This window comes from Empidonax traillii, unplaced genomic scaffold, assembly GCF_003031625.1.
Source record: "Empidonax traillii isolate 1590-97213 ecotype Southwest subspecies unplaced genomic scaffold, ASM303162v1 scaffold278:size663781, whole genome shotgun sequence".
Classification (NCBI taxonomy): domain Eukaryota; kingdom Metazoa; phylum Chordata; class Aves; order Passeriformes; family Tyrannidae; genus Empidonax; species Empidonax traillii.
Genome location: NW_020955471.1, coordinates 556,136 through 574,382, shown reverse-complemented (window position 1 = coordinate 574,382; position 18,247 = coordinate 556,136). Strand labels below are relative to the sequence as shown.

At 40.0% G+C, this 18,247-nt stretch overlaps 1 protein-coding gene across 3 annotated transcripts; it reads right to left on the bottom strand.

The window, feature by feature from the left end:
- Window positions 1-754: 754 nt before the first annotated feature.
- FAM177A1 (family with sequence similarity 177 member A1) lies at window positions 755-15,289 on the bottom strand. Of its 3 annotated transcripts, none has more exons than XM_027890151.1 (5): window positions 15,133-15,289; window positions 10,962-11,138; window positions 3,823-3,889; window positions 2,108-2,205; window positions 755-1,257 (listed from the first exon to the last, which is right to left on the bottom strand). In XM_027890151.1, exons 1-5 carry the CDS (start codon window positions 15,217-15,219, stop codon window positions 1,045-1,047), a joined length of 642 nt encoding a protein of 213 aa, XP_027745952.1. In that variant the 5' UTR covers window positions 15,220-15,289; the 3' UTR covers window positions 755-1,044. The 3 variants fall into 3 exon arrangements, with proteins under 3 accessions (XP_027745952.1, XP_027745953.1, XP_027745954.1); XM_027890152.1 differs by lacking the exon at window positions 15,133-15,289 and adding an exon at window positions 14,748-14,861; XM_027890153.1 differs by lacking the exon at window positions 15,133-15,289 and adding an exon at window positions 12,481-12,499.
- Window positions 15,290-18,247: the final 2,958 nt, after the last annotated feature.

Sequence of the window (18,247 nt, the reverse complement as noted above, 5' to 3'; positions counted from 1 at the left end):
TCAGAACACATTGTGTTTATTTAAGAAAAGGAAAGAGTCACAAGTTTGTTTTGTGGTTTCTAATTATTTAGTATTCTGTGCTAGAGGGGAGAAAAATACCTGCAATGGCATATCCCTTACTGGTAATTAACATTAAACACATAGTTTGTTTAGGTCACTCAAGTACATGGACTTGTGTAATCTATGTCCAGAAACGTTTTCATAGTTGTACATTGGTATCAGAGTGTCCAGTGCACCCAATATAATTTAGCAAGACTTTAGTTTCTTTCCTAGGACCACTGAGAGCATGCATTCAAGCACATGGGTCTCTTCATTCTTGGACTTAGAGTGGGAATGTCTTACACTTATGCTAGTTCTATACTTTGCTACAGCACTGATTGGAGTAGCTGAGCACTATCAGCCTCCAAGAGTGCTGGTACTTGTTACTAAGTTCTCAAGGGTGTTTTTAGCCCCCTGGAAAGTGTTTTGTTTTTTTTTTTTTTTAATAAAAAAAAAGTCAACGGACCCTTAAATCTAATTAACATTAAATCTAACATTTTCTCTTGTGTTAACAACCGAAAAAAAATACATGCATACAGTAGAGACAATAAATAGGGGAAATCAGACTCTTACTATTGCGAGTTACAGGATATTAATTCCTATTAATCTATTCATAGAGAGCCGAGTTGCAAACAATGTGCAAATCAGAAAGAGGTGTTTAGAAGTAGGAAACAGCACTGCCTCTGCAATCCACAGGTGTTAAGAGACACAGCAATTCAAAGAAAAGACATTTTTACTTGCTTTACACAGAAATTAGCTCACACATTCAATTTTAGACCGAATGTTCGTAGTGCAATTTTCATTTTAACTGAAGTGCCAGTTTGGCAGAATGCCTCAGCCTTTATTAGGCAGGCAGACTGAACTGACATCACCTAGCTCTCTCCTGATCAATAAGAATGGTAGGAGTTGTATTTCACTGAACAAGTATAATCCTATTTTTCCTGTTTATAGCCAGATTGTGACACCTGACAGTACTTATTTCCTACATTATACAGAGCTTTACACTTAAGGAGGGACAGGAACTACATCTTGTTTATTTTTCCCAGTGGACGGGCAATCTCCCTCGTTTTCAAAGTTTATGTTCACAAATGAAGAGGATGCTGTTGCTTCAGGCTGGTCTGTCTGAACAGGAGCTTCGGCTTGTGGCTTGTTCTGCTGTTCCTGATGCTGTCTTTCTGCTTCTTCTGCCATCTTGTTTTCCTGTTCCTCCTCTTCCTCCTGAAAAGAGATAACCAGAATCATATGCTACTACTTACTATTCACCACTTATTTACATTAAATTGGAAGTCTTTCCATAAGAGCATAGCAGTTCCTATTACAAGGCAAGGACATCTGTTCTGCTAGAAAACAGTCATTAGCTGATCATACAGTGAGGTATATTCCAGAACTTCCATCATGGAAAAAAAAATTCCCAAAAGTAAAGGATTAAACCATGTTAAGCAAACAAAAAACAAAACCATTTTAAACAAACAAAGAAAATACCTATCTAGATAAGCAGTTTTTAGTTAATGGCAATAGGGATAGGTCTACCTTCTCCAAAGTTTTTTCAGCTCTCAATAACAGCTATAAAAAAATAAGTAATAAAGCTTTAAATATGTTTTCCATCTCTTCCAAATGAAGATTACTAAGGGTTTGAGATTTTTTTGCCTAAAGCACTGGCTACCTCTCCGTCATGCCCAGTCATGGTGGTAGCATCATGTTCAATTTACCTTTGACACTGTGTTGAAAAGTTTTAGAGTTGGAAAGTGTATTGCTAGCAGCCACCTCCTTACAGTGTTCAGCAAAACTGTCCATGCAACTTTCTCACACTGTTGACTTGAAAATGCATTGTACAAGAGAAACAAACCGAGCAGTGGTCAGGACTCAGCCATCTAAGACTGATAAGCTGGAGAGAAAAGGCAGATGGATAAGTAAGCACTAACCATGCATCAAATGAAAACTGAAGGCAAGCTGAAATTGGGGGTCTAAAACTTCATTCAAATGCTAGAATACAAATATTATTTTTTAAAATTCCAGGGAAGGCAAGTTGGGAGAAAAGGAGTACAACAACCCCATCTCACACACATACCTCTCTCTTCATTCTGTAATACTCATCAATTGCATATTGGTATTTTGGTGTGCTTATTCCCAGAACAGATGCAATCTTTTCCCCAAGGAAATCACATACTAAAAAGTAAAAAGAGGTTTACATATGATTAGTATCTAGAAGAAACTTCTTATGCACAGTTTTCTTTTTAAAAGTCTCACCATCTTTCCTGAATGGTTTTCTGTAGTCCTACTTCATTGAAAAGATAAAACCAAAATCTGCAAGGCTAATCTACTTATAGGTAATTATTAGCTGAATATACTAATAATTTTCTTTAAGATAGAGAATGAATAAAAGGAGAAGAACATAAAGTTCAGTGAAAATCTAGATGGTGGTAATTTTTGTATTCTGATAGTTTCAGCTTTGAATCTAAGTTTATTTTGCTAAGAAACAGTTTAAGGATAAGCCTTTAACTGGACTTTAACTGAAAATTAAGGTTAGACAATACATGGGTATCAGCTGTATTAGTTCAGTCTAATGGTACTAGAAACCAGACAGTTATTTACTGGCATGTGCATATGTCAAGTCAGTTTTAAAATGTTCTGTGTTGCATACTAATGGACTAATAAAATATTTAGGTTTCAGCTGTCTCAATTTTCAAGCTGTAGGCTACATGCAGCACTACTGTGCTAAAGCAGGTAGTGCACAAGAACAGGAAGGGCTTGTGTCAGTCAGTCTCTTTACCATGGTGGTGGCTACACCACTGGTTCTCAAGTAAAGGCAAGCAAGAAGCCAAATGTACTGCACTTCCAATTGTAAATCTGCCCCAAGGATGCAAATGAGTTAGTCATCTTCAGGGGATGACTAAAAAGTTAGAAGTTAGCAACTGACTGCTTCAATGAATATTCACAATAACTAATTTTATAGATATCCTGGGACCTGCATTTTTGTGCAAAAGACTAGTGCAAATTACAAATGTAAGAGCCAAAACTGAAGTGGGAAGAAGAAAGTACTAATCTTCAAATTCATACAAGATTTCTGAAAAAAGGAAAGCAGTATCTACTTTAGTGTATTAAGAACAGATGCATCAAGGAATAGAATTACACTGTACATTAAAGTGTTTCTCAAAATAAGGATAGGTTAATTCATGAAACTAGACTGCCAATAGTTTTTAGAAATATTCAAAACTAGGTGTACAATGACAGAAACTCCGTAACATTTGTCAAAACCCCCCAATAAAGATACTTTACACCTTGGAGAGAACACAGACAAAGATAAGCATTTTTAAAACTGGGAAAAATTTTATGAGGTCCATGAGTCAAATAAATTTCTAAACAAAGTTTAAGACTCTTGTCAATAGTCTTGTTTATTTTGTAACCTCAGATGTTCGTTGTATGGCACACTAGATGTGTTCTTGGGATAACTTTTAGTTATCTTCTTCAGAACAGCTGTCAGTTTAGTTATTTCAGACAGCATTCTTTTCAGGTAACATCGCACAAAATGGTTCCATACAAAACCTAAGAGAAAGCTGATATACTCCCTTGCCAACACCAACATATTTCCATATAAAGAAAAAGAGGAAGAGTTTTGATCAAAGGTGTATTTTCTGTTTGTTCTTCCATGCAGGAGTTGGTGATTGAAAGTAAAAAAAAAGATTCACGCTTTCAAAAAAACAAGTAGAGCCCAAAGATGATTTACAGTATGTCAAGGTAACTTTCAATATTCCATTACTGGTTTACCAGTAAATAAAGCAATACCTGATAAAGTTGATGTTGCAACTCGCAGCATGTGAAACCACAAGTAGGGTCCCCACGTGAGCGTTGTCTGTAGGAACAAGAGTGGTATGAATATGTACAGCTGTATGTTCATGGCACAAAATAACACATGCAAAACAGCTTGAGAGGAAAGATCTGCAGTGTTTCCTGTTTGCCAGCTGCCATAATATTTTGCTAGACCAGACAGATAAAGCAAAGTATCACCATAAAATCTAAATATAACCACGGTTTACCTACAGGAAAAATTTGTTTCATTTGTTTTTGTTTCCCACTTCCAGACTTGGGAAATGACAAGCATCCAACTCAATCCCTGTAACTAGAAAGAGCTTTCCATAATGTTCTGAATTCCATCATGCCAAGAAGTGAAGTGAGGTAGCCAAGTAGTCCCTCATTACAATGATGAGTGAACTGCAAGAGACTGTTTAAAACCAAACCAAACCTTCAAACCTCTGAGCAAGAGGCTGCTTCCAAACTTTACAACCAGATATGCATTATCCCTTGAAATTGCACCTGTAAAATAACACCAAGAGCTGTGAGGGAGGGAGCAAGTTACCTCAGCTCCGAGGGAGCGATGGACAGGCTGACAAGCAAAGTGCCTGGGGTGATGTGAACAAGGAGGAACACAAAATGAGTAAAACAGGGCTCAAGGGGGATCACCTCAAGAATTTGCATGTACATGAGGAAGTGTCTCTGCAGTGCCAGAACACTAAGACACACAACATGGGACATTAACATAAGAAATTAGGTATCTGTACACAGCTGCAGGGATAGGATCTTGTTGGGATCCCAGAGATGCAGTGGATGGACTGGAGGGCTGCAGTAGAGGAATACAGATTCTTTAAGAAGGGCAGGCCAGGAAGGCAAAGAGGAGGAATTGCCCTTTGCATGACTATGCATGACTATGACTATTCACGGTCACAGAGAAAATCCCGCAGCCTCCAGACAAACTTATATATTTATACATAGTAACTTAAAAAAAATTTAGAAATTAAATTTAATCAATTATAAAATAATGGGCATACCCAGGCTATGCTTTTCACTAAAGAAAAAGGCTGTACCTCTTAAAAAAAACCAAAAACAAACAAAAACAAACAAAAAAACCCCCAAAAACAAAACCAAAACCAAAAACAATCCATGTAATGAAAAGGGGAAAAGCAGATTCCAAGCTAATGGGAAAAAACCTGTAGGCTTTCACTTTTGTGAAAAGGCAAACTCAAAACATATTTATAGTTAACCATAGTGAACTAAAACATATTTATAGTTAACAGGCAAGCTCTTTGTTATGTATTTATTCCCCAGAAAAGATCTCTGTAGAAGTACTTTTCTTGTGAAAAGTAGCAGTTAGAAGTGTCAGCTTTTATTAAATAAAACACATTAGCTCTACTCAGTTACGTAAGTATTTATAACATGTTGCTAAGAACTCTTAGATAGTAACTTTTTTCTGTGATCTTATTTAATAGATATCTGCACAGGACAATCAATATTATTGTAAATAACACAGCTACAAAGACTAGTTGGTATAGCCTCAGTATGCAGGTACACAAGCTACTACACTTCAGTGCTCTCCAAGCACAGTCTCTACAAAGCAGTGCAACAATAAATTGTCTTTCAAGCCAGAAACTCAAGTTGGGCAAGCTGAAAAAAAGCCAGATGCTATATCTTTTTGGCAGTGGGTATGGAAAATGTCCTGCCAAGGTAAAAGTGTAAGCAAAACCAGCTGCTATCCTGCTCGCACAAAAGCACCTCCAGCTTGTTGATTATGTGCTCAGTTGGCAGACAGGCTAACAAGGAGTTTGTTCAGTGGAAGAAGTCAAAAAAAGTGCTGGAAAAGCTTGTTGCCACAGGTGCAAATAATGGCATTGACAGGGCTCTGTACAATCCTTCATGACGAGGTGACAGGATTAAAAAGCATTCACACAGTGTGCAGGACAAACAAGGGCCTGCTGTGCACTATAGGAAAGAAGCTTCAAGAACCCCCTTAACATTTATGAGTGAAAAGACAAGCTGAACTTCAACGTGACAGAAGTAATTCGGACCCAGAACATTCTAACAAGTTTGTGGAGACACAAACGTAGGAAACATCTGAGGCTCAGCAGACACAGAGGTTTTGTCTATTTCTACTCTTCCCCCACCGCAGTTAAAAATCATTTTGGTAGATTATAAGCATTTCTAAGTTCAGCTTCATGGGAACCTCTGCTTTCTGACAAAGCCCAACCAGACACTTCTTCACCCCTGCCAAGCAAGGCTTTGCCAGTCTCTTCAATTTAAAAAGGAACATTCTTTCCAGTGTCTCAAAAGACAATACAAAACCATAAGAGAAGCTACTTCACACAAATTCAAAAGGAGAAAGGAGACGGCTTGGAGAGTAAACCACCAGGAACAGCCAGGAACAAGGGAATGCATTCAAGGAATCATCTTCTTTTTCTACCCATCCCCCGCTTACTTCCTCAGGATAAATTTGGGTGGCTTCCCAGAGCACCTCGGAGATGGAAACAGAAATGGCAAATGTGAGGCAAGAACTGGTACTGGAGAAACCAGAACCATTCGAGTGACATGAACTGGGTTGTTAAGCAATGGCTCAGTACAGACTAATCCTAGTCTGTGAAGTAGCTTTAATGCACTGAGCTGAAGACTGGAAAACCATACCCAAGTCAGGTCCTACAGACCTGCAGAACCACATACTCAGATACTGTACGTCAGCCTCGTCTGGCCAGCCAGAGAAGCCTTCCCGTTCAGTCTTTAATCAACTCAAGGACACAGTAATACTGTATTTCTTGAATGGAAACAAGGGGCAGCAGTATGATACACAGTACACTGGCTTATTGTAAGGGAACTATTTCTCCTGCCATCAGTCTCCTAAGTATATGTTTCTACAATGCTTAATTATATTATGCAGCTATATCCTGACTTTATTTTCTTGTTTACAGTGGAAAACACAACGGTTATGACAACTGGTTTTTAAAATACAAAAAATCTTAATCTACAATTTTAACTTAAATAGGAATTAACATAATGGATTCAACCACTGATAAAACCAAGGGGCCTCTGGTTCAACAACAGAACACGATTTTGTTTCCTAGTATGGGGCTGCCAAAGGGAGCAAACATGCTCCCTTGAACTTCTGAGCCCATCATATTCCTAAACAATCCACATCTATATCTATTTTTGGCAGATTCCAGTTCTTAGTAACACCTAAACTTTCCAAAGTATGTAGTGTTTCTTTTTGTCAGAGAAAATGGCAAAATGAGAAAAGTAATCATTTTCCTGGTTTAAGAAAAAACAAATCCTGTATATAATAGTTAATATACACCACCAAATAGATGCTTTTCCATTGCTTACTGTGCCAAGATAGATTTTAAATTAGTTTAATTACTGACTGTTCATTGCTATAATAGGTCCTTCAGTATATATATCATATAAGACCTATGCCACCTAAGATAACCCAGTGAAAACAAGATCAGAAACACACACACCATTCTCCATCAAGAGCTGCTACCATATCATGAGTAGTTATTACTTATTTTTCTCCTTCATCTCAATTTCTTAGAAGAAAAAGAGAGCTCAATGTCCTCAAGAGAGGACTTTTTGCTATTTAAAGTTAAGGGCCTTTTAACTACAGGATATCAAGACAACCTTCCTGCAAGGATGTGTTTCAATCCTTCTGAGCACTGAGGGTTAAAAAAATTAAATCTCTTCTGGAGCTTTGCTGCTCTGTTTCTCAGGATGAATTCTAGGGTTATCACACCAACAGTTATAATGCTTCCAGTTCCTCTGCAAAGACACTCCACCTTATGCCTCCTCATGTAACAGGTGAATGCAACAAAGAGTTTATACCAAGTGTGCCTCCAGGGATAAACAAAAGGATTATCTTCTGGAATAGGTTAGGGAAATTTAATCAATACACAATAAAGTTTTGGTAGACAAAAGCAAAAGGAAATTTACATATAAAGTGCAAACATCTAAATTTTAGGACAGAATAGAAGACTCAAAACATTAATGCAATAAAAGCATATCAATTTCAATTTGAGAACATTCAGATAATACTGAATGCTATTATCTAAAAAATAAGAATACCCTGTGTTCTGGTTTCAAAAACCCAAAATACTACAGAATGGACACTCCAGTCAACAATATTAATGAACTGAGTGCTGACCTACAAAAGTACCAGAAGTTGTTTCAAAGCAAAATTTAAAATCCAGTTCTTCTTGAGAATTTGGGTGGGTTTTTTTTTTTCTGAGTGGTAGCAGCCCACCACACCAACTACTTTGGTTATCATATTACTAGGATGTATACATACTACTTCGCTTAGTAAGAAAGACATTGTCATTGCCTGAGTAGTTCTGAACACAATCAAAGCAAGGTACATATTGAAGACATTTCTTTACAACACAGCAAAATATTTGTTTCCCTTAAACTCATTCATAGGCTGCCAGGAAGCCAATACCAGCTGAGCTTTGAAATTTCACGATGCAAAGTTTCTATTCAAAGTATTAAATGTGCTTTTTCTAAAAATAAACTGGACCAGAAACAGCTATTACTTGCAACATACTTTTTTGTATCCCAACTGAGATAACAAGTTTTAGACATGCTGGTCTCAGCAAACAGACTATTTAATTGCTTTTATAGAAATCCTACATTAAAAACATTTTTAAAGCAGCTGCTGGCTAAAACATCAAAGCTCAGCTTGGACTAACATTTCTTCAATTGTCTGGCTCAGCTGGGATACACGAAGCATGCAGCAGATAAAGTAAACCTCACTTAATGGCAACTCCTGCTCTAATCAAGTTCATTCTGTCAAGGTAAAAAGCAATACATAATAAGGCATACTGTGCTCCACAATAAACTATTCTGGTTTGGGGGGTCCTTTTATTAAAAAGTGTGAGAAAAATTAAGGATTTAATAAACTATAAAAGGAGAATAGAGAAATCTTAACTCTGCCGTACAATATACTTTTTGGCATTCAGAAAAAAAAAAAAAATCTGTATTAGGAAAGAAGGCAAACAATCACACAGCATTCCTGGCTGTTGTGCACACTCGAGGGCTCCTTAGTTAAGTGTCGATTTGCACAGCAGCATGCACGTCTCTGCCCTCTCAACATGTACACCAAGGTTCGTCAGCCTTCCATGGCTGCACCACAGCAGAACTCTTCTACTGTGAGGAAATGGCACAAAAAAATTATACACACCTGGTCCCCTGCTCATTAAAACTGGGGAAATTTCTCTTAGACATGCATGGATATCTGCCATGACCTGCATAGTGGGGAATAGATCTCGCCCAGAAGATACCTGAACATTACCATCATATTCAGTAAGTTTCACAGTTCTTGAATTTCTTTGAGAAGATCCTTAAGGGGAAAAAAACCTCAGCACCCAGCAAGGCAGCTTAACATCTTACTCGTTGTTTGTGACTGTAAGACATTTCTTTTCAAACTATAAGCTTTATATATTTTATACTAATGATATCCCACCTGCTCTCAGGCTAATATTACTTCTTGTTGTATACAAGAACTTGCCTAGCAAGAACAAGATGCTGCCATCAATCCATACAAGATGCAGTGCAACAGCTTCACCTGCAAATCACTAGAAACTCCAATCCCAGCTAAATTCCCGTAGTCTCACTGCAGCTTAGTCCTCAACCCCACTTCTTTACTCCTTCAAGATAAATTTGTTTTACAGAGGGGAAAGGAGGTATTGATTGATAGTCCTCCCCCAAACAAACCTCTTATGGTTCACCACTTCTTCAGAAGAGCATGAGCAGAAAATCAAACTCTTCAGTCCCTTCAGCAAAGGCAAGCTCTCCCAGGATGGATGTACATGTAAATAAATACAGGGTCTACTACTGTAAATAGAAATCTTCAACCACAGCATTTCTTAATTATGGACTGCCTAATGATGGTGCACAAGGCCTTTCCACAGCAATGTCAAGTAGAAAGCACTGCACTGGTTTCTGTGTGTGCAAGGACTCTTCTTTCAAGTGTGGGAACAAGCAGCTCTACACCAGCATCTGCCTCCAGTGCACAACCAGGCAGGACTAGCTGCTGCACAAAGCCATGACTCTTGGATGCCTGACCACACTCCAGCACAGCAGGAAGGACCCAATTTTAGAGTCTCCAGCTCAGTACAGGCATCCAAGCCCAGAAAGGGCCAGGAAGGGAGCCCTGTTAGCAGGAAGGGAATAGGACTGCAGACCCAATTTATTGGGGTAAGAATTGTTTTAGGAGGGTAAAGTTGGGACACCAGCATGAGACTGGGCATGTGGAGAGAGGATGAGAAGGATGTGGATTTTCTCTGGGACTGACTGCCAGAGGTGGGGAGCTGCTGCTGCCAATGTTGGCACGTGCAGCTGTGAGCTTTGCAATCACACTATCACCAAAAAATAGTTCATTAGATAGGCCAACAGAATAAAACACTGTTTCATTTTACTTCTAAGTACTGAACCAGAATCACAGAGAAAAAAGGAAAATGTATTTTAGCAGCTACAATACACACTATGGCAACAGCTTTAATTATTGAGACTCCACTTGAATCTGGACCAACAAAGGAAACTCCATTCATAAGTCAAGTAACATCTCAACATCTTATAAGACAGATGAACATTACATACATGGACTAGGCAGGTCCTTTAAAACCTGCTTTTTATATATCATAAATTATACCAGTTTTCCTTTATTTCTGCAAGTCATCTGTTTCTTTCCCTTCTATGCTCTTTTAATTATATCAAATTGTTGGTATGGTAACTCTAAATTACAGGTTCAACTCTCCACTGTTACCAAACATAAGGGAACAAATGTCTCCTCTGCACACTTTTTTTTTTTTTTTAAACAAATCAAGGAGATACCGAGCAAATACTATTAGAGAGGAAAATGCTGGAAAGGACAAACTGGAACGGTGAAGAAATTAAACTCAATTCTAATTAATAGGGCTACTTTAGTGGAGGAGAACTCTAAGACAAAACTTCCCAAGAATACTTCTCACAGATTTCCAAGTTCCTAAAGCCAAACAAATCAATGGAATTTTTAATCCTGAATACTAAATCAGATTTGTGACACAAAAAATTAAGTATAAAATGTTGATAGTTACCCAGTAAAGCAGAAGTAGCAATATATCAAGCAAAATACCTACAGGATCTACAGGTGGCAACAAGTCTTTTTTCTCTTGTTCATCTTCCTCTTCATCTGTGCTATATTCTTCCATTGTTTCTCCACTTGCAAAATGAATAACCCTCCTTGGAATTTTCTTCTTCTTTCCTATGACACCCAGCTCCACATTCTCAAAGCTGCCATCTCCCTTTGCAAGTTGCTATAAAGAAAAAACATCATTATCTCAAGTAGATGTTTCTAGAACTGGAAATTTTCCCCTTAAAAAACTTGATATATAAAATATTTTAGATTAATTAGCATACGCAGTGGACATTTGAAAGAGCTTGGCTGTAGGTAAAAGATAAGACTGACACAATTTGTTTGCAGATATGTAAAAACTGATCTCTTCTCTAAAAGTAACCAAAAGGTAAGTGCCTTTACTTAAGCATGAAAGCTGGTATTAAAAACATCTGTTCTGAAAGAGCACTGCATTATATAGGAGTTTCTGGGGGAGGGCATGTTTCTTTAAATAATTTGATAAGCACATAAGTTTTAACACTGAAAATATTGTTGGTTTTGGAATTATTATCTAATGAAATTAATAAAATAGTTCATAGGCTGTAGCCACCTTTGCGAGCTCAGGCTGACACCTCTAGCACAAAAGAGAACTGAGTAACTAAGCAGCCAGGCTCAAGCTTTAAAAAGATGCACCAAGGAACCTACCCCTGTGGGCTTTCCTCATCAACCACAGTTAGTACAAGGGACCATGCTACAAGGACAACGCTCAGTTCTGTGGTTAAGGACATATAAAATGAGAAGTACAATGTCTGTTTTTGTTCTTCCAGTTGCTGAATACTACAATGCAGTCTTGAGGTCACAAGCATTAAAAATATATACTTCGAGTTCAAAGGCCAATCAAGAACTCTTTAAGCTAATAACTCCTACAGGAAGAGAATTTTAGTAGTTAGTATTTAGTAGGTTTTGTAGCTATCAAAACAGAGCCTTTGTCTTGGTAGAGTTCTTAGATACTACTGTATCAAATGCACAAAACTGTTCTGAAATCTGTTTTTAATGTACCATGAAGGTTTTTAAAAATGCATGAGCTCATGTAATTTGAAACCATATCATAAGGAATGACGTGTGTAAGTGCACACAGAATCCAGGTTACATGAAATGGGTATATTCCTAATTCTGACTTCTTCCCTATGCAAAACTTAATGATCTACACAAAGCACAATTCAAAATTATAAATAAAAATATGTATTTTATCACACAGCAGTGAGATATCCCTTAATTGCTGCAAGCGCAGCATCATCATTCCCATCTCTCATGCTAGACTACATAAAACAGCTTTGCAATGCAAACAGGCTTGGTTAGCTGGGAAAGACAGCGGGCACGGGAGAGAGAGGCAGGAGGGGACCAGGGGGAGCCAAATGGCTTCCTTCATTCCAAGCACAGATTTTTCTCTTGCCCATAAAGAAGAGGGAGGGAAAGATCACGTGCAGAGCTCTACAGTGTGGAGGGGAACCGCACCAATTCATCATCTCTCCAAGCCCTGGCACCATGGCTCCTCAAAACTGCAAGTCATCTCAGCTTCCCTCAGCATTTCTTTAGCTAGAGTGGCACATTTCAGGCATTTTCCTGGAGGAGCAGAGCAGAATTCAGTAGCAAGTTTTCAGTGGGGTAATTCAGCTGAAACAGCATGGTATTTTCATGCAGATTCAGATTTTCAAGTAGAAAGACAAAACTATCTGGAGCTCAGTGCACTCTGCTGTCTATCAGTCTTAGGAACAGAGAAAAGCTACAAAAACACGAACGCTGAAAACAGTGAAGCAACCTAAGCATAAGGAGCACTCTGTGCTGCCACTACAAAAGTGGGTACCACTCATTGTGACTCAGTTTGGCATTTTTTGGTGCAAAAAGCACCACAGAACCATCTTTTTATGAACATTCTGTGCTCCTTTACTGGCATCATACAATGATGCCGTTTTTCATGTTTAGTCACAGTACTGAAGAGCACTATTTCTTGCTAACACAACATCATAAATATCACAGTGATTAATAACAGCAAGCAACATGAGCCCCTCCTCAGAGCTCTTCTAAAGGTACAGTCTCTTCATCTGATTTTGGCTTGTTTAATGCAAATGCTTCAAATATTTTAACTTCAAAAAAAATGTTGGTTCATGTTTCAAGTTTAAAAAGCAGTCCTTAATTCCCTGCACACCCATCCCACACTTCCTTTACACTACCTACAATAAGCAGCTCTAAGTAGCTGGTACTGCTACATTTCAGACAAATGCAGTAGTTAAAGACAGTAAGGATACATCAAGGGACAATGAATCTGGTTCCAAGTCATAAATTATTAAATATCAGCTGTTGCTTTGGTTATTACCTAGTCAACAAACATGTGTGGGTTTTAGTTATCACTGCAGCATTTTTCCTTTTCATTTTTACCTGCACAATGTCAATAAAAACCAATTCTCCTAGCTACAAGCAGGAAGTTCAGCGTAAGTGAATTTATGTACCTTTCCAAACCTGTGGCAATGCAGATCTATTCTACAGCTGTCAGCTAGACTCTCTTTATTGCTCAAATGTTACAGTATTTCCTGTTTGAGAATTTATACTTTTGATCTTCCTTCACAAATTTGATCTTCTTTTCCAATTCAGGAAGTTTTTACAAAGATCATTCTTTCGGTGCATGGCTTTAGTCACGTTTGTGACCTCATTCTTTTTTCCAGAGGCCCATCCTTCTCTAACACATTATATGGTCTTGAGAGACTCAGAATTTGTCTTAACCCCACATCAAAGAAGTATCTACCTTGGCTTCTATTCCAGCAACTGTTTGACATGAAGGCCGGTCACTCTTGTGCTCTCACACTAGCTGACACTCTTAAGGTCCTTGGTAAACACTATAAAGCAACTTCCTCTTTCTTTCAAATGTCCTCTTGGAATTCTTCTTGGCTTTACAGCACATATAAAAACCTTGCCTGTCAGGAAGTCAGCATCTGAAACTGCTGTTCCTTGTTTACCCTCTTTACCTCACCTCTTAGCCAGAAATAGAGAGAGAGCAGGGCGTCTTTTGACAGTGTTGGTACAATAACCAGCACAACAGAATTTCAGTCTACATCTAAAATGTCAAAATAAATAAACTACAATTAAGGATAAGGTACGCCTGGACACCTGCAGGTAAGCTAGAAGAGCTGACACAACTAATATTAGGTGATGCAATAATATAAAGCTTCACAAAGGAGAGGAAGAAGAAAAGCAAAAACCAATAGGGAGATCAGACTATTCCTTTTTTCATCTTTTAACCTTGAAGGAATCCTTGAAAGAGCTTATGAGCGAAAATGCCAAAGTGTGTGATGTCCACTCTTGCTCAGAAAGATGAGTAATTCAATTTGCACAGATCTACTGGCCTGATACTGCTAATCATTAGAAGGCTGGTATTGGTTAATGAAAAGTATTTCTAACATGCTATCTTGGCTACCCTACTGATTTGTGTTAATTATTCTGGCTAGGGGTTTAGGAGGAGTTTGTTTAGGTTTGGGTGAGGGTTTTTCTTCATACTGCTTGCCTGACTTCCCACCCTTGTGTTTCAAATTAAAACAGCATGAGCCTTTCTCAGAACAGAAGACAACAAAATTACAGAGTCAGAGGACGACTGTAAGAAAAGACACCCTCAGAATAAACAAGCCTTGGAAAAGCACCATAACCAGTGAAGCGGCAGCGCCTCTAAGTCCCAGGGCGAAGCCGCGGCCGGTGCAGGGGCAGGCGCGGCAGGACAGGCGAGCTCGGGGCTGAGGTGTAATTAACAGCCGCCGTCCCTCACCATGGCCCACGCCTTCGCCAACTTCACAGCGCGGAGGGAAGTGGAAACCTGTCTCGCTTTAATATTCATCAGGCTCGTTTGTCAGAGGCATTGTCCCCGGAGAACAGGAGACACCGGAGACACGCGTGCCCGCCGCGCTGGCTGTAATTACAGGGCGCTGGATGGGAGCACAGACCGGCCGACACGCCGACCTCTCCTCCCGCGGCCAGGCCCCCGTGCCCCAGCCATGAACGGGGGCTTTCCCCGCCCCGCACACCCGCGGGGTCAGGCCGCAGCCGCCACCCACCCCCGGCCGGACCCACGGCGGCCTCGCCCCGCTGCGGAAGCGGCAGCGCCCGGGCCCCGCTGCTCGCCCGGAGGGGCCAGGCCCCGCCGCCCCGCTCACCTGCTCGGGCTCCATGGTGCCGGCGGCGGGCGCGGGGCTGGCGGCGGGCGCGCAGTAGAGGGTGATGGCGGACAGCCCTTGCTCCATCCTCCCGCCCGCCGCGGCGCCGGGGGAGGGCGGCAGCGGGCCCGCCGCGGCCCGGGTAGGCGAGAGCGACCGGGCGGTGCCGCTCGTCACACCGCCCGCCGGGGCGGTGCTTGGGGCCCGCCGGGCCGCCGCCCGCGACCCGCTGGGGGAGGCACGGGAGCCGGGATCCACCTGCGAGAGTGAGGAAGCCCGGCCTCCACCGGAGCCGGGAGGGAAGCAGGGGAGCGGCCAGAGGCAGCCGGGCTGCCAGGCACAGCCGTACCTCCCCCCAGGAGGAAGCATACCTGCTCTGAGAGAGAACCCTAGGTTTTTCCCACAGTATTGTAAAAACGTGCAAAATAGCAGAAGAATAGTTTCAGAAGCACATGAAGTTCCTTGACAGGATTTAGGGATCCTCTTCTCCCCGGGCCCCCCTTACTGAGCCTTCCAGTGTTGGCTCAGGCAACTCAGCACTTTATAAAAGGACCAACCCCGGACCAAGAAAGAAACGCAAACCAAGGGTGCACTAGCCCCTGAGCTTCGTTTGGGTGGGAAAATAACACGCAGTCCCATAAGGCAGTGAAAAGTGTTTGCCACGTAATAATTGCTCAGCTGCTGCTAGGAGCCCTTCTCCCTCCAGCCTGTGCCGGGGCCTCTGTGCTGCAGGTGATAGCCCAGCCTGAAGAGAGAACCAGGGCTGACCCTGGCAAAAGGTACATTAGCCAACGCCAACTACCAGTGAAAACAACTGGAGATGGAAGCATTTGAAGCATCCTTTTCACGAGACTAAGGAGGGAGCAGTTCTAATTTTTTTTTTTTTTTTAAGTTGGAACCAATGGCTGTAAAATGCACTTACATGGCAAAAGCCATCCTTCACTCCTGCATCATTAAGAATAGCTTCCAAAAAATTAATGTAGAGCACATTCTTAGACACTTTCTTAGTAATTTTAAAGCATTACCCACATTCTGTAACAAAAGCCCAGGTAAAGCACAGATGTACCACACAATTATACTAGCATAAGACAGAAAATGTTCCCTTGTGAAAAGGGCTAGCACACAGAATGTATTGTATTGAATGTATGATTACAGAAACACATCAGTTAAAGGCTAGAGTATTATTTTAGACACTACTGGGCTGAACATCTGCTTTAGGTATTAAAGCTTTGCCTCTACTGTGATTATAGCAGCTGTACAGTAGTATTAATCTTTAACCTCCCAGAACAATTAGCACTTGGAACTTAGACAATTTTAATAAACTTAGCATATGACAATATTGAAAATCCTATGGTAAAGACTGTTCACAAATAAACCTATAGCTATATATGTGTGCTAACAGTTAATTGTCCAGCTCCAATCACACAGCTATCTATTGACCATCATAACTGTTTCCTCTTAGTAGGCTGCTCAGCAGCAGACTGAACTCAAACAGCTCAGACAAAAGCTTGTCTGACAGCAGGAACAGCTTTCAGCAAGATACTCTCAGGGAGACAGACCTCAGTCATCTACGTATTTCCAGCAAATTTTGCTTGCCTCTAGCTCTTCAGGGTTCTTGTATGCCAGAGAAAATTTTTCTGCAGACTTTTCTGAGATCCTGTGGAAGATGAGTACAAAAACTCTAATGGAAGAAAATGATGGTGGAGGAGTTATTACACACTTGCCAACAGTGTTTTATTATTTGCATCAAGCTCTGAGAGGCCATGTAAGTCACCAATTAAAAATAGCAAACAGAGAACATATAGAATATTCTGTTCTCCTGCAATAACTTTAGCATTTTCTTCCATGCAGTGGGCTCTGCAGGATCCGTAAACATAAAAATTATATCCGTCTCTAAAATTGTTCTCTTACAAATCTAGAAGAGAATTTTGTAAGTGCTCCTATACAGTTGAACTCTCCTTGGTGCCTCCAACCAGCATGATTTTTTTTTTTTTTTTGACTTGAAATCCTCAGGGCAACTTTTCAGAACAGGCTTTAAAGTGTTTTCTATCTGGCTTGCTAAGGTAAGAAAATCCAATATACACTTTGTTGTTACACTTACAAGGAAATGCATTCTGACCTTGCCCTTGCCTCTGCCAACACTCAGGCAGTGACAAATCTCTTTTTCTGGTAGAAGAGTTAGTTTGGAAATGGTGAATTAAAAGCTAAAACTAAATGTATGCAACAAATTGAAAATAAAGGGTTAATTGTTGGTAACTTGACAGTCTGACTGAGCCTGTCCTGAAGCACAGTGCTTTAGTGTTCATCCTCAATATGCCTATTCATGTTTGATTTCCATCAAAAGCATTTAACTATCCACTCTCCCCTAACAACTGCATTCCAAAGCAAGATTTGGTACTCTTTTCTGCTTCATTTTGTATAGTTTCATTGGTTTGTATTGTTCAAGAAATGAAACTACTAAAAAAAAAAAAAATCAGGTTTTAGTAAACATACACCAGTAGCTGAGGACAACTCCCCTAAAAGCTAGTGATATGCAAGGACTGATTTGTTATATTTAAAATCCTAAGATCCAACGTAACCAATCCTTTTACAGCCTAATGCTATGCATAAAATGCAGTGCATTAGGTAAATGGCATACCTGAAGATTTTTCAGCATCCTCCACACATTGAACACAAGTACCACTAATCAAGTAGAAAACAGTTTCACATTATAAACTAAGTTACAGCATACCTTATATTACCACAAGAGCATAATTTCCTAGATAAAATATTCACTGTCAGCTGCCACCTTCTCAAAGAATTGCCTGACAGAAGGACTCATTTGTTTTAATTACTACATTTAGCTTTTATCTTGTCTAAGCAACAGCATTGGGTATCTATTTACAAACCAAGCACTTTGCAGTATCTTGAGTTTCATAATGCACCCTCTTTCTTTAAGGGTAAAGGATATTTGCCAAAATTTCAAGTTTCATTTGGTCTACACAGTTTCTGAAGTGTGCTTGTAGATTCTACCCTTTTGTGACCAACACAGTGAACTGAAATACTAAAGACATGCTATAGGAAATTAAGATTAGATCGTAGCTGAGTTGGAGCAATATGCTCTGTTTAGATACAG

Coding starts and splice junctions, on each gene's coding strand:
- FAM177A1 (XM_027890151.1), bottom strand. CDS start 15,219: ATGGAGCAAGGGCTGTCCGCCATCACCCTCTACTGCGCGCCCGCCGCC. Junction 11,139..15,132: donor GCACCATGGAGCCCGAGCAG/GTGAGCGGGGCG, acceptor TTTTCTTTATAG/CAACTTGCAAAGGGAGATGG. Junction 1,258..2,107: donor ATTACAGAATGAAGAGAGAG/GTATGTGTGTGA, acceptor ATCTCTTTTCAG/GAGGAAGAGGAGGAACAGGA.